This window comes from Tachysurus vachellii, chromosome 8, assembly GCF_030014155.1.
Source record: "Tachysurus vachellii isolate PV-2020 chromosome 8, HZAU_Pvac_v1, whole genome shotgun sequence".
Lineage (NCBI taxonomy): Eukaryota > Metazoa > Chordata > Actinopteri > Siluriformes > Bagridae > Tachysurus > Tachysurus vachellii.
In genome coordinates this window covers 30601158-30625781 of record NC_083467.1, presented here as the reverse complement: position 1 = coordinate 30625781, position 24624 = coordinate 30601158, and the positions used below count along the sequence as shown (strand labels likewise).

General features: G+C 38.4%; 1 protein-coding gene across 2 annotated transcripts; it reads right to left on the bottom strand.

The window, feature by feature from the left end:
- Window positions 1–1332: 1332 nt before the first annotated feature.
- Window positions 1333–17965, bottom strand: LOC132849754 (ATP-binding cassette sub-family G member 4-like). 2 transcript variants are annotated; one of them, XM_060875604.1, is made up of 14 exons: window positions 17728–17965; window positions 11585–11702; window positions 11052–11184; window positions 10886–10936; window positions 10544–10689; window positions 10159–10282; window positions 9712–9826; window positions 8424–8569; window positions 5274–5372; window positions 4977–5145; window positions 4640–4740; window positions 2977–3135; window positions 2777–2895; window positions 1333–1743 (listed from the first exon to the last, which is right to left on the bottom strand). In XM_060875604.1, the coding sequence occupies exons 1-14, from the start codon at window positions 17957–17959 to the stop codon at window positions 1518–1520; spliced, it is 1938 nt and encodes a 645-aa protein (XP_060731587.1). In that variant the 5' UTR covers window positions 17960–17965; the 3' UTR covers window positions 1333–1517. The 2 variants fall into 2 exon arrangements, with proteins under 2 accessions (XP_060731587.1, XP_060731586.1); XM_060875603.1 differs by having other exon boundaries at window positions 11585–11741; window positions 17728–17959.
- Window positions 17966–24624: the final 6659 nt, after the last annotated feature.

Here is a 24624-nt window from a genome sequence, read left to right as displayed (position 1 = left end):
CAGCAAGAATCAAGGGGAAGGTGTACAGGACAGTGGTGAGACCAGCCGTGCTGTATGGTTTAGAGACAGTGTCACTGAAGAAGAGACAGGAGTCAGAGCTTGAGGTAGCCGAACTGAAGATGTTGAGGTTCTCTTTGGGTGTGACAAGACTGGACAGGATTAGGAACGAGTACATCAGAGGGACAGCCCATGTTGGACGTTTGGGGGACAAAGTTAGGGAGGCGAGATTAAGATGGTTTGGACATGTTCAGAGGAGGGAGAGTGAGTATATTGGTAGGAGAATGTTGGACATGGAGCTGCCAGGCAGGAGGCAAAGAGGAAGGCCAAAGAGGAGGTATATGGATGTAATTAATGAGGATTTGAAGCTAGTGGGTGCAAGTGTTGAGGATGCAGAAGATAGGGTTAGGTGGAGAGAGATGATTCGCTGTGGCGACCCCTGAAGGGAAAAGCCGAAAGAAGAAGAAGAAGAGTCTTTACACTGTATTCCAAATTTCCCATTCACAACATTCATTTCTTTAGCATCATGTTCTGTGTAGGCAGTGAGTCACATTTTATACTATAACAGAATCATACAGTGTCCAGTAATCCATCCAAATGAACATAAAGGGAAAAAAAGAAAATCTTAAAATCACACAAGTCCATAATGAAGTAAAAGATCAGAAGTCAAAAAATGTGACAGGTTCACATGGCAAACACAACTTGCTTTTGATTGGAGTTCAACCTATTTCTCATTCCTTTATCCTTAGATCTACGGATGACAGACGTCCCTAACATAGATCCATTGTAGCGTCCCTTGTTTTATTTGATGTACTTCAGTAGATAAAGGTGAGAATTCTTTATGTGTCCAAGGAAGAACAAAGATGTGATCATCAATATGCTGATTAGACTTTCCAGAGCAAGGGCAATACAGTCTCAGCACAGAACAACTCTGTGTTTGTAAAAAGAAATCAGTTCCAGAAAGTTCTCAGTTGCTCCAAAAGTACAATCTAAAAACCGAGCCAACAGAAGAAAATCGAGTAGAATAGTGGTTAAGGGTTTGATTTTTTTGGCCGTGTGACAAGCACTTGCTCATACAGTATACTGTATTGTACATATTTTATCCTGTTCATATTATGAGAGTCCACAATATAAAGGGCAAGAGAGAGATTGTCAGTTGGGAGAAATGCTGCTTTTTAGCTTCAACTTCATTCACCACACTTCATGCTTTTTATTTATAATGAGTTTGGTCATCATTTTATACTGAATCTGATACAAGAACTGAATCTAATGCATGAAATAAGACTAGAAAAATTATTAACTTAAATAAGCATGAAAAAATTCTCTGTTGTGACTATTGATCCTGTGCTGTCACTCCTGATTATCTAATAAAGAAAACGAACCAAGAAAAAATCATGAAAGGAACATTAGTGGGCAAAAAAATATTTTTAGTTTGAGTGAATGAAGACATTGCACAGGTTTGCTTCCACAACATAAACTATTCTATAATTGAAAATAAGTGAAGTATCTGATGTCAAGCCCTAACGTTCAGACTTGATTTTGTAACGCAGCACTAGATAAGTGGCTAACCGAAGAGCGAGGAAGAAAATCCCTAACACTATGAAGTCCATGTAGAGTTTTGCGTCTTCTACATTCAACAGCTGCAACACCTCCTCGGGCTTCTGGAACTTACAGACAGGGCCAGGGCATTCCAAATCTGTTCGATTCATACCATAAATGGATAGGATCACACCCTCAAAGCCATACCTGTGGAAGCATGAGTTAAACTGCATTATACCATAGCTCTCATTTGGAATTCTCAATTCTGATTGGTCAGAAGAACTTCATTAAGTTACTGTAATAGCACAGCTCAGTGTTCTGTGAGGAGATTTTTTTTAATCAATATTGTAAGGAGTCCCCAGTGTTAGAAATTGGTAATAGTCAGAGTTTAGACTGTTCCTTTATGCTTTCTAACACTGGAAAGATGTGAGGATTGACCTGCTGCTTTTTATAATGTAACTGCAAACAGGACTCTCTTGTTTGTTGGGCATAATATACATAATATACATAATAATACTTAAATTAAACTATAAATAGATCAAATATCTTTAATACATTTAATACATACAAGTTACTGTTAGCAAGTGACTGTGGCATAAGAGGGATAAAACACCTTGCAGTTTCAGGATAATAATAGATCAATGTCTGATTAAAGTAAAACTGCTTTTCAACATCATAAAAAAAAAGATACTTAAGAAAAAAATAAATATATATCAAAAACGTAGCAGAGTATGGTGTAACCCTGGCAACCACACACTATTTTTATGCTCACATTTATATTTAATCTTTATATCTATTTATATTTACCTGTAATATTTTCACTGAAACTTTTATTTTCATCAGTTTTATTTTATTATTTATCAGTTGCCATCTAAATGTATCAGTATGGCCTCAAATGGTCAAATAAAGTCAGAAAGAAAAGAGAATTAAACTTAGACATTTGGCATCCTGTAGCCCCAAGTGAGGCATTAGTTATTAAAAAAAATATTTACATTAGTTAATAAAAAAACTTTAATAACTGAAGCAGATTTTTTGGATCTGTGGCTGCAGTTGCAGGACTGTAAAGTTATTTTAAGGTCTACATTAAATAATAGATTTTTTTTTATTGAATCCAAACATGTGGATTTAGTGTAAGTTAGCAGGCCACCATGTCTAAATATACTAAATGGAGCTTTGTGGATTAGTTCTGCTACAGTATGAGATATTACATTATAATTACAGTATGAAGGCTGCTACTGACCTGACATAAGAAACATAGGAGCTCCACTGTAGGTATTTTGGAATGGTGTCAAAGTTGACAAAGTAGCCAGAGAAAAGCAAGACTGGAATGGCTGTCACTGGCCCTGCGAATGTAGCCACCTACAAAAAAAAAAACAGTGAACTTAAAAAATACTTTTGAAGAATCAGAATGGCTTTTGTATATTTGATGTAATTACTCACCTGCAGTGAGGTGGAAGCAGCTCCAATGAGTAGGCCCAGAGACTGAGCCACCAAGGCAACGGAGGTGCATAAGGCAATGAAAAGCAAAAATCGGCTACCTTCTGGAGGCTGCCTTGTCATCCAGTACACTATACTACAGTACAATATGGGACATATGACCTGTGTGTGGTGGAGGGTGAAGAGAGAGAGAGAGAGAGAGAGAGAGAGAGAGAGAGAGAGAGAGAGAGAGAGAAAGATGGTGAGAGGAAGCTTTCACTAGTAGCTATTTTGACGTTGAGTAAACGTCCCCGGGTTTACTCAACCTTTTTTACTAGGTTTTTTACTAAACCTTCATGTTTTGAAATATATATGTTAATATAATATAATATTCAATCGGTAATAAAATGAAATAAAATATTCAGATGAATCTACCGTAATCTACCTCAACAGACAACGATTTATCAGGAAAGGATTACTGTGTCATAGCAATGCAACACCCCTAGCTGGAACTACTACAAATATATTGTGAGTTGCCTTTAAGTTGATGTGCAGAATAGACAGGATAGGCCTTTTTTACTTCTAGACTTTTTACATGGACATAATGAATAGAATCATGGTTCTATCTTACCTCCACCATGGGCAGGTGAGCACTGGCCCAGATTGGACTAAAGGATAAATAAACAGCTCATAGAAGTGACTATGCAGCCAGAGGAAATTTCACTGTAAGGAATTTCAATGTAAGGATGAAGCACATGGTAGGAGGTCTTTAAACTGTTTAATGCACAATATTAATCTTTGGGGTGGAGCCTTGTTGTGCCAGGCATGGTCACCATAGCCAGCAATGCCAAACACATGCAATAAACTCCTTATAGATAGAAGGACATGGCTATGGCCATATTTAGATAGCAGTTCCAGCAGGCTATCAACTAGGAAGCAGACCAGCTGGGATGCATCCAACCTCCTTGAACATTAAAAAAGCAGTCACACAATAAACAAAGAAAGAGCCAGTAATGTTGCTAGAGAGAGGGGCAAGAGCTCTAACTAGCTCTAACTCTAACTCCCCCCAACACCCCCTGCCCCCGCCTTAACAGAAATAAATAAATAATTAAAATATATTGAGAAGTGTGTCAACCGGTAACTGGTTAGAACTGAAGGTGACCTGTTTGGCCTTTAAATTCTTCCTATTTGTATTGATCTATTCCATCCATATAAAGGCAATCAGCTTCATAAATCACCAGAGTGGCAAATGGTTTTAAGAAAACAATATTTTACTCAGAATCTATGAAAATGGGCTCACTGTCAGTTAGTCATGTTGTCAAATGATACATACATCCAAGAGAGTGGCACTTGTGCTCAGAGGATGTGCAATAGATCTGTAAAATCAGTGTACTGTTGGGTGTGGTTATTCGTAGTGGAACTAAACAGCCATACTTCATTTCTCTGGTCAGGCCTTAGCCTGTGTGTATATTCATGCACAAGAAGTTATATATGTGTTAAAAATCCAGGTTACAACAATTACAATCAACATATATATATATATATATAACTTTCTAAGATGTCTTGTAAATTATGTGATTATTACTGTAATTATAATTAAGTCTAGAAACACATTTTAGATATTATACACTGTCTTCCATATGTATAGTATATAGCATTTCTAGAATAAATAATATTAACGCCATACCTGAAATGGGATATCAGCCACGGTCTTGGCTAGGTAGTAGGCCTTTAAACTGTACCAGTAGTTCAGATGCTCCCTTAGAAACACTGACATCTCCAGAGGAACTGGGAAAGTAGCACAGAATTACCCAATTGATGAGAATTTTCACAATATAACCATTTATAGCCAACATGATTTTTCTTGATATCCAAAAAAAAAGTAAACTTAATCACAATTTTTACATTATTGCCATGCAGCAATGGTAAACATAAATACATGATATATAATGTCATGGTAGTGTCATGGTAGTTTTATTAATTGCATGGATAATGTAAAACCGAAGCAGAACAAAAGTCCTTACATGTGAGGACAGTTGGCATTAATGCACCAAACATAATGAAGAGCATGGAGAAGAAGAGGAATCCATTATTGTTGAACACTTTGCTGGCATCATTGCCAATGTTTAGGTACAGCAGGCCGATCAGTACTCCAATAGACAAGTGTGACATCACCCTCAGGTGGGTCAGCACCTGGACACACAATTATAAATCCTCAAATATGAATGAAGATTTGCTAAATATATAACATGTAGTACATAGAATATACATGAATGTACATAGAATATACTTAGAATATACATAATTCTAAGAAATCTTACCATGTCTCTATATATTGTGATAAAAGTTCTTTTGAAAAGAATGCAGAACTGTGTGAGCGTGCTGGTGGCAAAAGTATGTTTTTCAGTGTGTCCTGAATCCTGTACCAAAAAAAAGAGGTGTAAAGCAGATCAGTGCAATGGTTAACTACACCAGGTTACGTATGTAACCCGGTTCCCTGAGAAGGGAACGAGACATAGCGTCAGTGTTGACGCTATGGGAATGCTTCTTTGAGGAAGTTGTGTCTGAAGCTCTGTGTGCACACACGCCATTTTAATGGCTCGGAAAGGACACGTGACGGAGTAATTACTCGCCAGTAAGTCCATATAAGGGCATCTAAGTCACACTGCTCCAGCTTTTATTTGTTGGAAGGAAGCGTGAACGGACGCCCGGGGCGTGGCCAGCAACGCAGCGTCTTGTTCCCTTCTCAGGGAACCGGGTTACATACGTAACCTGGTGTAGTTCCCTCGACGCTGCGTCAGTGCTGACGCTATGGGAACACCAATACCCACGCCGCCACGCACCGGTTGATGACTGTGCCAGAGGCCGTGAAAGAGCACGAGCAAACTGAAAACAGCACATCACAGGCCCCGCAGTACCTGGGACCCTGGAGTGGGGTCCAAGTCCAGGTCATAGAATCTGATAAAGGTGTGCGGAGATGACCATCCTGCCGCAGCACAAATATCTTCAATGGGGACACCCCTGGCCAAGGCACTGGATGGGACGATACCCCTAGTGGAGTGGGCCCTGATGCCGAGAGGTGAGGCATGACCGCGCACCTCATAGGCCTGAGTAATGGCCTCCACCACCCGGTGCGCCAGGCGCTGTTTGGAAACCGGATTACCCCTATTCCGCCCCCCAAAACAGACAAAAAGGGCGGAGGAGTTACGTCACGAGCTAGAGCGGTGGACGTAAGTCCTCAGGGCCCTTACCGGGCAAAGCAAATGCAGCCTCCCCTGTTCCGCCGACTCATGGGGCAGGGGACAGTAGGCCTGCAGGATGATTGGACAACCCGCCATCCTGGGCACCTTAGGGACATATCTCGGCCTGGGGTGCAGGATAGCCTTGGACATGCCGGGGGAAAATTCCAGGCAGGTGGGGGCGATCGACAAAGCCTGCAAATCACCGACTCTCCTGAGAGAGGCCAAGGCTAGAAGCAGAGCCGACTTCAGGGTCAGAAACTTCTCGGAGGCTGACTCCATGGGCTCAAAGGGGGCTTCCAGCAGCCCCTCCAGGACCACAGAGAGGTCCCAGGAAGGAAGGCGTGGTCTAGAGGAAGGCCTCAGCCGCCTGACACCACGCAAAAAGCGAGAGACCAAAGAGTGCCTACCCAAGGAGGCCCCAAGGACAGGTTCGTGGTTCGCAGCGACCGCAGCCACGTACACCTTTAGAGTAGACGGGGACAGGCCCCGAGAAAAGCAAGACTGCAGGAACTCCCGCACTGTACCAACCGGGCAGTGAACTGGATCCTGAGAGTGCTCGTCACACCAGAGGCAAAAAAGCCTCCAATTCAGAGCATACAGCTTCCTAGTGGAGGGAGCCCTAGCATTCAGCAGAGTCTCTGTCACCTCAGTTGAGAGGCCTGCGTCTAGGAGCTGGTCCCCCTCAGGGGCCAGACCCAAAGCTTCCACATCTCGGGGCGGGGGTGAAGAATTGCCCCCTGCGCCTGAGAGAGGAGATCCCTCCTGACGGGAACCTCCCATGGAGTGCCGTTCAGGAGGGAGACTAGGTCCGTGAACCATACTTGAGAGGGCCAACGAGGGGCAACTAGGAGAAGGCTGACCTGGTCGTGGCGCACTCTGGCTAGGATTTGCAGGAGCAGAGCTACCGGGGGAAAGGCGTACAGACGGAGCCTCGGCCACGTCCATACCAGGGCATCCAGGCCCAACGCTACACTAACCTTTTTCACTGCTCTAAGCAAACTAGAAGGGGGCAGGGAGTGGCTAGATGAAGGCCCAGGCTGCTCGCTGCGGCGAGGGAGAAACTCACTGAATGCGGCCGATTGGCGTTTCACCTCCTGGTGTCTGTCGACGACATTATTCACTGCGTCGCTGAACAAACCCAGGGGCGACACCGGGGCGTCCAGGAGAAAGGACTTATCCTTTTCCTTTATGCCGGTTAAATTGAGCCACAGGTGCCCCTCCGTGGCAACTAGCGCAGCCATTGAACGGCCTATGGAGCGGACTGTCTGCTTCGTGGCACGGAGTGCAAGGTCAGTGGCCCGGCGGAGCTCAGATATCGCCTGGTGACACTAACTTCCTCTTCAGGCCAATCCAAATTCAACCTACCCACGGCGCGTGTCACCACTTCGAGGAGCTCCTCGAACGCGACTGATTGCTCTCTCTCGTTCGGCTTTACCGAGGGGGAAAGGACGTCCCCGCCCACATCGAGCTCCTCAGAGCCCGACGCGGAAAGCAGCATGCTCTCTTCCGGGTCGGGAGAAATCGCAGTGCGAGCTCCCAAAACCGAAACTGAGCGAACGGAGTCGGGAGAGGGCAAGAGAAAGTGAAACACCCGTCTCTTGCTCCGCCTCCGCTAACTCGACCTGCGAACCCCATGATCCTCGGCGTCTCGGCGGACGCAGGACCCGAACCACGAGGCGCAGCTGATTGCTTGGAAAATACAGCCAGGCGGGATCGGAGAGTGCGCAGAGGGAAATCCTCACAATGCACGCAGCCGGCTCCCTCGAGAGCCGACCACGCATGCTCCTCTCCCAAACACACAACACAAAGAGAATGCGAGTCGTCCCCCGTGATAAAGCGGGGGCACGGATGCACGCATTGCTTAAAGTGCTTAGACTGTAACATATTTATGTCTAGCTTTATGTCATATTTATGCCTAGCTTTCCCTATATTTTTTTTTTCTTTCCCTGCACTTGACAGACAGTGACAAACGACATACATACACAGAGCGCTTCCTGAAGACAAAGAAAGCTGGAGCAGTGTGACATAGATGCCCTTATATGGACTTACTGGCGAGTAATTACTCCGTCACGTGTCCTTTCCGAGCCATTAAAATGGCGTGTGTGCACACAGAGCTTCAGACACAACTTCCTCAAAGAAGCATTCCCATAGCGTCAGCACTGACGCAGCGTCGAGTTCCCCTGGAAAGGGAACATTGTTTGTTCACAAACAATTGAATGTGCCACTCACGCCGTTACACTGAGTTGGGCAAGATGATGTAGGCTCATTCTTGTCACTGGAGTTCTTCTTGACACCTTCTGAGCACATGCCACCTTGCACTGCCTCGAAAAGCACAGGATTCAAATCACCATACTCTCCTGATGCCACCTCGATTACTGTAGCAAAACAGATGGATAGCACACAGAGATTAAACAGAAGATTTAGAGATTCAGAGGATTCCTACTGTGTCTACAAACCATTTAGACTGTAGAAAAAACAGAACATTAGAATGATTGATGATCCAAATGTTTGTGGACCTCACCATCGCAGACATATGTGCTATTTCAACATCTTATTCCAGATTGAATCTGTTCTTTGCTGCTATAACAACCTGCACTCTTTTTTAACGTGGCTGCTGGGATTTGCCCATGCAAACAGAAGAGCATTAATGAGGTCAGACACTGATATTGGGTGAGCAAGTCTCGGAGGCAATCAGCTTTTCAATTCATCCCAAAGGTTTTTTATTGAGGTTTAGGTCAGGGCTTTGTCAAGGTCACTCAAGTTCCTCCACACTAACTATGGCAAGCCACTTCATGTACAGGGGTGCTGTCATGCTAGAGAAGGTCTAGTGCTGTTAGTTAGAGTGAAGAAAAATTGTAATGCTACAGAATAAAACCATATCCTATATGGTTGTGTGCTAACAACTTTGACTAAATATATGGATGTGATAATCAGGTGTCCACAAACCTTTGACTAAAAGTTAACATGTTAGTTTGCAGGTAAACACTGTCCTATGGTCTGCTTGTCTGTGAATGGACTAAAATCCGATTGATTGTGAGCATTCCTTAGGCACTGTATCTAGAATATATCCTGTATGGATGGAAGTGTGTTGGTTTTTATTCTTTTTGCTGTTCTAACCAGTTTCTGGAAAGGCCTACAGATATTGACAAAGCATCAGCTGTACCATAGAAAAATGCAAACAGTCAGGATGACCTCTATGGTACAGTGGGAAGTTGGGGAGAATGTTATGGTCTCAGCCAAATTCTTGGGGCAAAGGTGTGGAAGGACCAAATAAAGTCAACATTCAAGTGTATACCACAGAACATGAAGATAAGAACTTTTTCTATAACAGGGACTATTGGTACTGTATATTACAAAATTGACAAATAGACTTATTTCACTAGTAAGAAATAATATATCAATAACCAATAGTCTGACCCAATAAAATCGTTCAGACATTCTTTAACTAAAACCCACACACACACACACACACACACACACACACACACACATACACACACATATACAGTGCACATACTGAAGTCTGCAGGATTGTGGTAAGTAGGGCAGTGGAGTCCGAGGTTCTTCAGATAGGGGACGAGGTATGGGACTGTGCCATTATATATGCACTGCCCCTGACTCAAAATATACAGCTGTAACACAGAGCACAGAGAGTAGGGGAAGATGACATAAAATTGGTGCATACTAGCTTATTATCACATTTCTGTAATAACCTGTGGCATTTTTGGCATAATTGCTAATTAAGTAATGATTCATGCTATACTACTTGTGATTAAAGACTACTAGCTCAATCACTATGAGAAAAATACCACAGCTGAAGTGTGAACTCAGGTGTGCTAGCTGACACAAACTAGAGTATGCACTATTATCATTTTTGTTTGTCTCATGAATAACTTGATTAAGTTATTAAGATTATTAAGTTTGGCCATTTGTTTTGTTTTCAGTGTTAAATACTGTCTGGTACCTTGTCAAACATCTCAAAGACTTTAGCACTGGGCTGGTGGATGGTGCAGATGATAGTTCGTCCACCCAGAGCAAGAGACCTCATTAGAGAAACCACCTGGTAACAGGCTGAACTGTCTAGACCACTGGAACACACACACACACACACATATATATACAGAATTGCAGATACAGTACTCTAAATACAAATTACTACTTGCTGGCCACTTTATCAGGAATGTTTAATGTGTACATAGACTCTTGACCTGTGTCTGCATGATTATATGAATCACACTGCCACATGACAGGCTGACCGGATAACCGATTGGATGAATAGGCAGCAGTACAGGATTGTTCATAATAAAGTGAGGGTAACTGAACATATACACATATAAGTAGTAAAGTACCTGGTTGGCTCATCAAAGAACATGACAGGAGGGTTGTTGACTAGCTCCAGTGCAATAGCCAATCGTTTACGTTGACCTCCGGACAGAGTGTGTGTACGAGTGTGTGCACACTCTTGCAGGCCTAGAGCACTGAGGATCTCATTCACCTGTCACAAATGTGCATATGATCAATGTTTAAGTACATTAAATGTATTAAGAACATTTTACAACTTATTTGTTTGTATTAGTTATTGGAAGTTACTACTGTATAACAGCTGTAGTTAATTTGTATTGCCAAGTCATTTTTTGGCAACTTCACGGCCATGAAATCAGGTGGAATAAAACCATGTTTGTTTCACTCACCAGTTCCTTCTTTACTTTCATGCTCTCATTTAGCTTAAGATTAGCTGAAACCTGCAATAGAATGTTTACATCACTGAGAGGAATGTGATTAGTGGAACAGAGGAGATTAGCATGTTGTGCGAAAACATACGATAAGTAAATGTTTTTTCAGCACAGAAAATCTCACCATCATGGCCTCATGTGTGGTGAGGTGGGGCAGCAGCAGGTCATCCTGCATAATGTAACAGGACATCTTCCTGAAGGTGCGGAGGTCACGTGGTCCCCCGTTTACCATTATCTGACCCTCCATACCAGTCTCTCTAAGAGAGAGAGAGAGAGAGAGAGAGAGAGAGAGAGAGAGAGAGAGAGAGAGAAATGAAAGCCAATACAACCAACAACTTACACCATGGACTTGTATTTTAACGTGTAAATGAATCTCAATAAAGAAGTAGAAGAAAAAGTATTTAAGACAAGCTGTGTTATACTGATAATTATTAAACAGCTATCAGGGCAACAGGAATAAAGTGGACAGGTGCAAGAGCTACTGGGAAATATAGCACTGAATAAACAATATTATAAAAATGTATTACATTTTTAAATTAAAATGGATGTCGTACTATTAAAGCAAATCAAAAGACAGAAAATTGGTTCTAGGAGAAGAATGAATCTTCATGAATATTAATAATAATCTCTTCAACACTATCTCCTGCTCGGACTCACCTGTACCCAGCAAGAATATTTAGCAGTGTGGACTTGCCAGCCCCAGATGGCCCCATAATTCCAGTGAGCTCTCGGCTGCAAAACTTGCCAGACAAGCACTTCAGGAGCGCCTTACGACCTGCACATATCAGATACATACAAGTCATTGTGGTCCTTACTATCTTACAGCATAACATTTCTAATATTCTGTGAAACATATAATATCATTCAAATAAGTGTGAAAAATTATGCTATGTATATATACTCTTTCTCTATCCATTTGTCTTGAAGTTAATAAGACATAAGAATGCAGTGTTACCAAGAAACCATACAGCTCTCTGTTCTATATACTCTCCATGATCTCAAATCTTAAATGCTAAAAGTGATGACCCTGAAAGCTCTAGAAAAATGTTTAACAAATGTCTTAATGACACACATTTTTTTTGCTCTATTTATGTGGTGCACCAGCCATAATAGTCTCCATAACAATTTTTTTTGGTACAGAAATTATAATGTACATTAACTAAAATCTTAGTGTTGGAATGACTGTCCAACACCTTCTGACCACTAAGATGTGAGAGTTCAACAGCGTTATGATATAAATGGCATTATCTCTGGATTATATTTCACAATTAGAGTGAGAGTAGAGTGGAGTAGAGTGGAGTGGAGTGGCGTGGCATGGCGTGGAGTGGAATGGAGTGGAGTGGAGTGGAGTGGAGTGGCATGGAGTAGTGTACAGTAAAAAAAGTGCACAATAAGCACACAACATACCAAAAATAATAAAGAAAAAGTAAAAATGTACATATAAATAGATATAAAAGACTGATGATGTATATAACAGGTTGTCAGGTACTTTACAGCATAAGTAAAGTGATAAATAAATAAAGAGGCAGTGCTTGTGTAAGAATGTAGTAGCACGGATACAAAATTGGTAGGTGTGTCCATCGTCTCCAGCGACCACTTAGTTCCCCAACCTTGTTGCTGACTCATTGTAGAGTTGGACAGCAGTGGGCAAAAAAACGAATTCTTGTACTATTTCTGTTATGGCCAAGCTGCTATAATCATCTGGAGAAGCTGCTCTGCTAGGTGGACAGTATGGCATTGAGGAGGTGTTTGTATTTGTCCTCTCAGTCATTCTCTTAATTTTGTTTGCCATACGATTTTAGGAATTATTCTCCTAAATATTGTAAAATGTGCAACAGGACGAATGTTATAGGAATAAGAAAAGAGGAATGTACTTTTAAAACTAGGATGATTTTTGTTATCTGCCTTGAAGCGGTTTACACAGGAAACACCTCATCCTCATTAACACCATCATGTGGTGTTGCTTTATGAAATATAACGTAATATATTCTAGCCAGAGTGTAATTTCATGCACTTTTTCCGTTCAACTCCATTTTCGTGTCCGGAATGCTTTCTGCTAACTTATGCTGTATGCCTCATTAATCATTCACAGTTTCTTTAATCATCTCAACACACCGATTATGTGTCAGTCTTTTAAGTACAGTGTCACACACAAGGAACCATGAGCTTTGACATGCAGACATCTAGGTGTTCATACCAATGCATAGTGTGCTGTGCAGCACAGCATGATGGAGTAAAACACTCTAATTAGTGGAACAAATATATCTTCCCTGAAACCCTCCCTCTTTCACCGTGAGTACAGTATAAATAACAACTGAACCACATCCAACCAGAACTAAAGTAAACATACAGTAAGAGAAAGGTTTTTATCATGTAAATGTGATACATGACAACAACACACCTTATTCTGGAAAGGAACACAGAGACTGTACATACAGACTACAACTATGAACTACACAAATGTGAATAAATAAAAAATGTAAGTTTCTAACAGAAAAACAGAGGGAAGCATCTCCAAAAATATTGGCACCCCGCATAATAAGAAAAATGATAAAGGAGCAAAAGTGATATTTTTATTTAGATACATTTTTCACAATATACAATATTTCCCAAAATTATTTGCTTCACAAATCTCCCGATTTTTCTTTCAGCTCTTCCGACAAATTTAGAGAAGTAATTTGTGAACGGAACGACAACACTGTCTCCTCCTGAAACGTAAGAAAGGAGAACACTTTTAAGCTTGTTCTTATACATATTACACATATGGATGTTCTCTAAAACTGATTTCATGGTATGTGCGGGTTGATTTGAATGCATGATTTGGCTAAGTATCTTGAGGAATGATTTATCCTGGCAGAATCAACTTAGCTTTGGGTTAAAATATCACAGTGCTTAGAGGAATTCCTGATGCCATCAGTTTAAGATCCCCTTAAGGTCCACCATATTTTTTGTCATTGTGACTGCTTTTCCTCTATACAGCTCCCAGTTTGCAACATTTCATCTATTATTTTTTCCTATGGTTAATTTTTTTTATTATTATGGTTCTTGATGGTAATGGTTGGTCTCAGAAAGCATGTCAGCATGTCCAAACAAAATGGCTGCCAACTATTTAAACTCTATAAACAAGATACAGTATAAACAAGGGGTGTCCAGTCTTATCTGGAAAAGGCTTGTGTGGGTGCATGTTTCATTCCAGTCGAGCAGAATCCACACTCGAGTTTGTTTTTTAACCAGGATTAACTGATTAATCAGATGTGATGGAATCAGATGTGGATCCTACATAATTGGAATAAAAACCTGCACCCACACTGGCCACCTTTACGATTAAATTTGCACATGATATAAAGTGCTGTGTGTAAAAATTCCAGGAGTTCAACAATTCTGAAATACTCAAACTAGCCTATTTGGCACAAAAAAGTCATGCCATGATTCCTATGACATTTTTTCTCATACTGATATTTGTTGGGGAAGTTAACTGAAGCTCTTTACCTGTAATTGGCTGTTTGGATAACTGAACGATTGAGCAGGGGTTCAGGTGTTGATATTAAAGTCTACAGTAAATGTCTTGTTGAGATCTGTTAGATCTTATGACTGAAATATTTTAGAGGAAAGACAGTTCGTCCAATTTTGAAGCTCTTGAAGTACTTCATATAAAGTTTTGTTTGTCCACTCTAATAAAATGTGGCAATACCTTTGGATTTGGCACAAAAACATAGTTTAATTATAGTATAAATAGTCCATATGAACAGATAGCACTGCCAAAAGAACCATCTCATTTAATTAGACTTTTTAGCTCTAAAGTCACTCGGTCTCCATGTTGTAATACATTCTGAAAGAGCCAGACAGGAACAGAGAGTAAATGAGATGAAATAGGAACCCAGGTACATATCCATCGCACCGCCTTAAAACTATCAGTGCTGTGCGTGGCATGGCAATGAATCAGCTACATGATGTGTGTCACATACTGATCAGCCGACAAATGAATTCAGTCTTCTGTTATGTACTCTAATTTAGACTCTGGCTCATGCTGATGTCACTGTGCACCATCAGTCTGACATCACTGATAAAAGCCTCTTCTCTGATGTTTACTTTGGTGTATCTCTATCTCTTATCTTCTTGTTCTCACTCTCGAATGCAACGTAATGTCATTTTTTACTCCATGTGTTTCATTAGACAATTTAAAGTACTTTCAGTTCTGCACATCTAGAGTTATCGAACAGGCAAACCTGACACCCTTGTCCAGAACAATAGCTCATATCTCACTGACATGCTTTCAGCTCAAATAGTATCAGGAAAACTACCTGGAAATCAAGAAAATAAACCTTTGTGATGATTAATATGATCACATGAATCAAGCTTTGATTCAAAACCAGCTAAAAAAGTCAAAGAAGAGAGCAGAACATTACTAAGAACATAAACATCTTATTAATATTTATATTCTTGGAATTCAGAATTGTTATGATGATGTAAACAGTGAAATTAGTTCTGCCAGCTTTAAAGGAAATTCATTAAAGCTTAAAACATAATTTCTGTAATGTACTGTATCAAAGTTACTAATTAAGATACATCAAGCATCATGCATAAGGAACTGATTTAAATTCATATTGCTCCACCCTGAATAAAAATCAGATCAGATCAAATTTAGAAAGGTTTCTAAAGATCCTTAGCCCTAGGAGTGAGTATCAGATTGTTATTCATACTGTTTTGTCCCGTTCTGTGTGCATGTGTAATGCACAGATACATCGATATGATTTCACCATCCACACTCCACCCCCCACCCCCAGGGATGCTGAATTGTGTGTCAGCATTATGTGTGTCGCCAGCATCTGCTGACAGGACAAAGACAAGCATGTTACATGAGTGTGATACTGGTGTTAGTTTCCCTCTTTACTTTACTTTACTTTATGACGGCTTTAATGTTACAACACACTGTATGTGTGTAAATAGGTAAATGGCTAATGAACAGGTTTTAATCCTGAGGATTTGTTAAGCACAGCAGATAGCTCAGCAGTGTGTTGGTGTACAGAAGTGAATTATTGTCTAAACTTTGCTGAGTATAGCACTTCGCAAACCATTAGGAAGCGAGAGCACAGGGTGGAGAGTGTGTTAAAAACATAAAATGCTGTAGTGTGGGTGTAACTGTTTGAATGCGGTCTTTTATAGTGTATGAGTTAAGAGTCATAGTGGAAAATCTGGAAGTGAAAGAATAATGAGCAGGGAGATGCATGATAAATCAGTATCGATCACAGTAGTAAGGGAGAGGATGAAAACATTGCCTCTGCTATGTGTCACTTGGAGGAAATAAAGTTTAGAAACCTACTTCTTTTCTGGCACAGAATCACACACTGCATGTAAGCTTGGCAGCATAAGCTTACAAGTAACTTACATACAGGCAGATGAAACGGAGGAATAACATTTAAAAAAGAAATAAAGAAATAAAGAAAGATAAAAAAAAACTCTATTGTGCACTGAGATATTACAGTCGTATGCAAAAGTTTAGGAATCCTGACAATTTCCATGATTTTCATTTATAAATATTTGGGTGTTTGGCTCAGCAATTTCATTTTGATCTGAAATGATTTTTATTGGATTAACAGGAAATGTGCGACATGCATCAATCATTTTGTTGATTTGAATACCTGTAACTATTTAGCACTGATTAATTGGAACACACAGTTGGTTTGGTGAGCTCATTAAGCCAATCCAATCATGGGAAAAGGTATTTAAGAATCAGAATCAGATTTATTGGCCAAGTGTGTTAACACACACAAGGAATTTGGTTCCAGCAGTTTGTGACTCTCAAAAGTATAGACATACACAATACTATACAAACTATACAAAGTGGCCAATTGCAAGTTCTCTTTGACTCTCCTTTGAAGAGTGGCAACATGGTGTTCACATGCACCCATTTTCATAGACCAAATACATCAGTCTGATTGCAGATTCTGACAGAACTGTTTAATTAACATTTAATCACATATACAGTTGCATTATATATTTCAAACAATGTGCTAAAGGCATTTTTGACTCAGATTGAGAAAATACTCATATTCAAGCATTTAAAAGGCTCGTTTTTTTTCTATTTCTTAGGTTATGCCTGATCTACTCTGCACCTTTCAATCTGATAGGAAATTCCTTCAGATTGAGCTTCAACAGATTATTTGTTTGAATGTAAAATCACAGTGATCAGGAGAAATAAAGCCTGTCAAATCATACATTTAACAGGGTTGTGACAGATTGTGAGAAATCTTATTATTTAAATAAAAAAAGATATTTGAATTATTTAATTTATACTACACTATTCCTTTAGGACACTAGCTAACTATCATCTGAATCCACTTCCCTGATGATATTTTTTTTCATCAGATAGTTTAACCACTGGATGTTATCCGCATGCTAACCAAACTACCCAATATCCAAGGAAACTACTACAGTATTTTAAAAAAGGAATTATTTTAAGCATTTTACCTGTTTTATATGGCCAAATACCATAAATGTAGACTGACAGATTTTAGATTTCTAACCAGTATGATGGTTCTTTAAAATGTTAGCTTGGATTGTTGATAATCCTAATGAATTTTTCTGACAAAAAAGTTGCATCAATTTCTCACACAATTTCAGTGGATCTCAAGTAGAATTTAAGAGAATTTAAGTGAATCCAAAGAATATATCTAATAACAGAAAACATAACAAGACAACTAAATAACAAGAAAAAAAACGTTGACGTTAGCAATTCACAACTTTAGATAATTAAAATATTATCAAATTACTAACTGTTTCTTGAACTATAAGCTCAGTACCTCTCCTCTGCCAGCAGGGGCCCTCACGAATAGTGTAGGAAAGCTCAGTAAACTCCAGGTTTACGGCTGAGCGCCGGGGCAGATGTGAGAACCTCTGTGTCTCTGTGATATGGTTCTCCACTTTATTCAGGTGGGTCAAAATGGGTGCATCTGGAGGGGCTCCTCCTGTCCAATTGGTCACTTGGTCCATAGGAATGGAGACCGACCCTGGCTCTAAAGCATTTTCAGCCATCCCAGCAATCTGTCTGTAACATAGGGACACTGTCAGAACATGTTGACAAGATCACATTGTCAACAATGATGGGACTCCTATATTTATACAGATTCTAACTTCCTGATATTTTTTCCCCTGAAATGTTTTCCTTTGTATAAATCTGGTCTCATTAGTGCCCAAGTACCTTGTGTGTATATATATATATATATATATATATATATATATATATATATATATATATATATATATACATATATACACCTATATATGTATATATATATATATATATATATATATATATATATATATATATATATATATATAAAAAACTATATATAATAACTACATAACTATATTTTAATTTTCCTTTTTTTTTTGTTTTAGTATTTTTGGCTATTTTGTGTCAATCAGTGACATTTAATCCCAATTAAAATCAGTTTGAATTCTTGTTGTATTATATATAATATATAAACTCAGGGTTTCCTGCAGCACTTTGCAGTTCAGGCAGCCCTCCTAAGCTGGGAAACCCTACCGCCTTAACTAGGTCCAAAAAAAAATAAAAATTCCGCTGCACAAAAGGCCGTCAAGTGCATCTTGGCCACTTCCGGGCAAGATGGCGTGTTGAACAGTTGCTCGCGTCAGAGACGGAAGAGAAATTGTCCCAAATCTGATTATCTGCTGATAAAAACGCTCCAAACAATTAAAAAGTATGATCAAACTGGCCAGACTGATAATTAAAGAAGGGGACAGTGAAAAAAAGCAAGCTGCGATAAGCACAAAGATCATCGAACAGTCTACAGACCATGACTACGATATGGAGGTTAACACAATTAGTAAAAGAAAAGACTCGACTACGCCAATAACTCCGAGTAAGATTCCAGCTGGGAAAAAGAGCAAAACTACATTAAAGGAACACGAGGTGTCTAACCTGACCATACTGGAAGCCATTCAGAGTTTAGAGAAGAACTTTAATGAGCACCTGATGCAATTGCGAGAGCAAGCTAAGCAGAGTAGCAGCATGATTGCTAGCCTATCCAAAGCAGTTCAATGCTGAAGAAGTTAAGCAATGCCATGGGAAAGTCATCGAGTTAGAAAAGTGCACTGAATTTCTGTGCAAAGAAAATCAAGAGCTTAAAGAGAGAATCAGGGACCAGGAGATATATAAGATGTGATGGTGTCTGAAACTGAAAGGTTTATCAGAAAGAAAGGACGAGAACATTAGAACAGACGTCATACAACTGTTCAAGGAGATTGCCCCTGACATGGAACAGTGACAGCTCGAAGAAGCGATTGATATTGTGCACAGAGTCGGACGAAAAGAAGACAACAGGAATAGACATGTAGTTGTGTTATTTGTCCGGAGACTTGTCAAGGACGAGTTATGGCATTGCTGCAAGGATTCCCCGGTGTGCAGAGAGAAAGGTGTCCGCCTCGCCAAGATGCTACCACTAGAGGATAGAGAGGCAAGGAAAAAACTGTGGCGCAGATTGAACAGGCTCGTCGGGAAGGAAAGCTACTACCACGGACCGCACGGATAAATAGAGGGTCGTCGAATTGGTTAAACGAAGGAAACCTTTGATCTACTGACATTAGAGGTCTGAAGGAGTGTGTTAAGAGGACATGGGACTATTGTTGTATTTGCTAATCAGCGTAAATAAGCTTTGAACTAAGTTCTTAATATTTTTTTTTCTTCTTTCTTTAGTTTCTTAGTTTAAAATATCACCTGTTCAGCAATGTTCAAGTGTTCAGTCTCATTTGCTTCGTTAAACGTGAGGGGTCTAAAAGATTTAGTCAAAAGAAAAGCATTATTTTTATTTTGTAAAGGGCGAAAACCACAATGTCTGTTATTACAAGAAACTCATTCTTCCAAAGTGGATGTTAAGTTTTGGTCTAACCAATGGGGTGATTGAATACTGTTTAGTCATGGGACCAATAAGTCTGCTGGTGTTGCAGTTTGTTTTAATAGGTTTCCAGGTGATATAGTCACATACAGGACAGATAACCAAGGTCATTGGCTGATGGAGGTTCTAAAAATTGATGGTTGTTTTTTCATACTAACTAATGTGTATGGTCATAGAACTGTTGCCCAAAATAAACAAATGCTTGAAGAAATTACAAATACTTTATCAGAACTCAAAATAGTTTATCCTACAGACTTTATTTTAATGGGAGGTGACTGGAATATGACACCTGACGAATGGGAAGATAGATGGCCCACTAAATTTGACACCTACCACTTAAACCATACAATAGGGGAATTTATGAATAAAAATAACCTGATAGATATTTGGAGAAGCCTAAATCCAGGTGTAAAACAATATTCCTGGTTTAAACCAAATAATACCTGTAAATCTAGGATTGACCTCAGATATCTCGATTTCTAAAGCCCCATTAACAGATCATTGTATTGTAGAAATGAAATTAAATCCAGTTGATAGTATAAGGAAAAATAAAGGCTACTGGAAATTTAATGCTAGTCTGTTGAAAAATGAAGAATATTGTACAAAGATAAAAGATATAATAATTGAAATTGAAAATAATGAGACTATAAATGGTTTTTGCTGTAAATGGGAATTTGTAAAATATAGAATTAGAGAAAGTTCCATAAAATTTAGTAAGGAGATTGCCTTGAGAAAAAGAAGAGAAGAATGTAACTTGTTCCAAGAAATTAGTAAATACTGTGATAAGGCAGAATTAAACAGTGAAGATAAAGACAAACTATTAATATTGCAGTCCAAATTAGATGGTATGTATTGCAAAAGAGCTCAAGGTGCGTTTGTGAGATCACGAGCGAAGTGGATAGAGCAAGGAGAAAAGAACACCTCGTACTTCAGCAATTTAGAGAAGACAGGAAAATAAGGCAATATCAAGCCTACTGATAAATGGATCAGAGTGTAAGGATAATAAAACCATTGAGAAGACGGTCTTTGCATTTTATAATAATCTCTACACTTCTGCATATTCCCAACAACATTCCTCAAATTTTCTAAATAAAATTAAAGACTTCATACCCAAGATTGATGATTCATTTAAAGAACTTTGTGAGTCAGAATTAAAAATTGAAGAACTGGATGACGTGAGCTTAAGATTATCATTGAATAAATCCCCGGGTACGGATGGGCTCACAGCCGAATTTTATAGATTCTTTTGGAAAGATATCAGACAAATGTTATTTAAGGCAATTCAAGAATGCATAGCTAAGAACGAGTTAATGGCAACCATGAAGCAAGGCTTAATAATACTTATTCCCAAACATGGCAAAGACAAAAGATTGCTAGATAATTTAAGACCCATTACGCTTTTGAATACTGATTATAAATTATTATCGGGAATTATTGCAGCTAGAATGAAAAAAGGCTTGTCCCAGATAATAAATGAAACACAATCTGGCTTCCTTGCTGGAAGATCTATTCATAATAACATACGACTGGTATTAGATTTAATCGATTACAGTCATACGTTTGTACAGTAGATCAGGGTTTCATTGTTTTTTTGGATTTCTACAAAGCTTTCGATTCGGTAGAACATCCCTTTATTTTAGAAACTTTAAATCTTTTTCGTTTTGGACAGAACGAAAAATTTAATGTCTGTTTTAATTTAATTAGTCTGCTTTACAATGATATAAACAGCTGTGTATCTCTGGAACATAGCACATGTTCACGGTTCAGAGTTAAGAGGGGCATTAGACAGGGCTGCGACAGCTCCCCTTTGTTATTTATATTGGTTGCTGAACTACTGTCTATCATGATTAAAATTAATAAATCTGATGGCTTAAACATCATGGGAAAACACATTGTCATAAGTCAGTTTGCAGACGATACAACTCTATTTCTAAAAGATGAAAGTCAGATATTTGGGCATCACGGTCACCAGACATAAAGAAATAAGGGAAAGAGAAAACAATCTTAGAAATATTGATAAATGTAAAGTAATATTGAATTCCTGGCTACAAAGGGATATAACAATTTTTGGTAGGGTTTTATTATCCAAGATGGAGAGTATATCCAGAGTAATTTACCCTGCCTTCTCTTTAGAAATATAGGATAATGTGATCAATTTATTAAACAAGATAAATTTCAAATTTATTTGGAAGGATAAATGTCATTACATTAGAAAAGCTGACATGGTTAAGAGTATTGAAGAGGGTGGCCTGAATGTCATAGATTTTTCTGTGATGAATGGTGTACTAAAATTGAAATGGTTGAAGTCCTTTGTTTGTCACAAAGACGCTTTTTGGTTTACTATCCCAAATGCTATTTTTCAAAAGATGGGTGGAATTGATTTTCTTTTGCATTGTGACTATGATGTATACAAATTACCTGTAAAATTATCTGATTTCCACCAACAAGTTCTTCTGTACTGGAAACTAATGTTTAAGCACAACTTTACACCACACAATACACCTTTGTGGAACAACAGGTATATTCCGAGTAATAGGAAATCATTGTTTTTTGGTACTTGGATGGAAAAAGGTATATGGGCAGTAAGTCATTTGATGGATAATTTTGGTAATTTACTATATTACAGTGACTTTTGTGATAAATTTAGTTTCAAGTGCCCTATTAGAGAATACAATAGAGTGATAAAGGCCATCCCAGCACCCCTGAAAACAATGATTCAGCAGTTTGTAATTTATTCTAACTCTCAATCAGAAATGAGATCACTTTGCACTGAAGGTATTAATTTAAATAGCAAACACTTTATAAATAAGTTTATTAGAAATATCTTATCTAAACAGTATTATCCTAATCAACTGAAAAGAAAATATGTTCTGCAAGACTTTAGTGTGGAAAAAGCAAAAAAAATAAGGAAACAATATTTATCATACCCAATTCATCCCAAGGCTAAAGAAGTGACATTCAAAATCTTAAATGACATTAATCCATCCAACTCCTTTTTACATGAGAGATTTAATTGGGAAAACAATTCATGTGGATTTTGTGAGAAAGACATTGAAACGGTAGAGCATATTTTCTTTCAGTGTGAATTGGTAAATGAATTTTGGCTTTCATTTCAAAATTGGATACAATCTAAAGATATATTGATACATCCTTTGAATATGACCTCAATTAAAGTTGGAGTGTTTATAAATGATGAAAATATAGAATTTTTGATAAATAAGCTGATTGTGTTAGGAAAACATTTTATCCACAGAAGTATTTAAGGGTTAAACCCCATTTCACGGGATGGAAAAATGATTTGAAGTTATTTGCAAAATCCCTTCAATGGATGAAGGACAGAAATGCCCTGAAACTTCTTTCGCCCCCCCCCTTTTTTTTCTCTGTTTGTTCTGTTTTTCTTTGAATGCTGTATCAACACGATACACTGATTTATGATTGTTAAATATGCCTTAAATGTTTGTATTTGAATTAAGTCTAAAATAAAAAAAAAAAAAAAACAAACAAAAAAGTGCATCTCGGAGAATATCGTGGACGCGCTTCACACCGCGAGCGGGCACGCGCGCCACACGGCCGAAATGAGAGACAGACGTGGTCCGTCACTGTCTGGAGGATAACTAGCCAATTGTTAAAATGCGTGTCCGCAAAATTTTGAATGTTGTTTTGCTCTTTCTTATTTATTATTATTTGTTATTTAAACTTTATATTTAGTATTAAATAAATGTTAAATGTAGTACAGAGTCTGTGGACTATCTCACAAAGAAGCGCCGTGAAGCGTAACCCTGAAACTGTTATTATATAATTCATATAACAATCATGAATAACCAGTGATTTGAAGACATTTACCTCATAAGACGTGTTGATTCGACTCTTAATCTTGAGGAGAAAAATGCAGCGAAGCTCTCCTGCAGAGTGAAGAAGAGGTGGAGTTATGAGATTTCCGCCCGACAGCGGAAGAATCAGAATCAGAATCAGAATCAGGATCAGATTTATTGGCCAAGTGTGTTGCTGTTGACACACACAAGGAATTTGGTTCCAGCAGTTTGTGACTCTCAAAAGTACAGACATAAATAACACTATACTATACAATACAGACATAAATAACACTATATAATACAATACAGACATAAATAACACTATATAATACAATACAGACATAAATAACACTATACTATACAATACAGACATAAATAACACTATATAATACAATACAGACATAAATAACACTATACTATACAATACACACATAAATAACACTATACTATACACACATAAATAACACTATACTATACAATACACACATAAATAACACTATACTATACAATACAGACATAAATAACACTATACTATACAATACACACATAAATAACACTATATAATACAATACAGACATAAATAACACTATACTATACAATACACACATAAATAACACTATACTATACAATACACACATAAATAACACTATACTATACAATACACACATAAATAACACTATACTATACAATACACACATAAATAACACTATACTATACAATACACACATAAATAACACTATACTATACAATACACACATAAATAACACTATACTATACAATACAGACATAAATAACACTATACAATACAATACAGACATAAATAACACTATACTATACAATACAGACATAAATAACACTATACTATACAAACTATACAAGAAAACAATGCAATAGGATGAGTATAAAATATGAATAAAGAATGAATAAAATATATAAAGTACGAGTATAGAATATGGACGATCAGTTATGT

Coding starts and splice junctions, on each gene's coding strand:
- LOC132849754 (XM_060875603.1), bottom strand. CDS start 17,959: ATGGCTGAAAATGCTTTAGAGCCAGGGTCGGTCTCCATTCCTATGGAC. Junction 11,185..11,584: donor AATATTCTTGCTGGGTACAG/GTGAGTCCGAGC, acceptor TCTCTCTCTTAG/AGAGACTGGTATGGAGGGTC. Junction 5,373..8,423: donor GCCCAACTCAGTGTAACGGC/GTGAGTGGCACA, acceptor TTTTTGGTACAG/GATTCAGGACACACTGAAAA.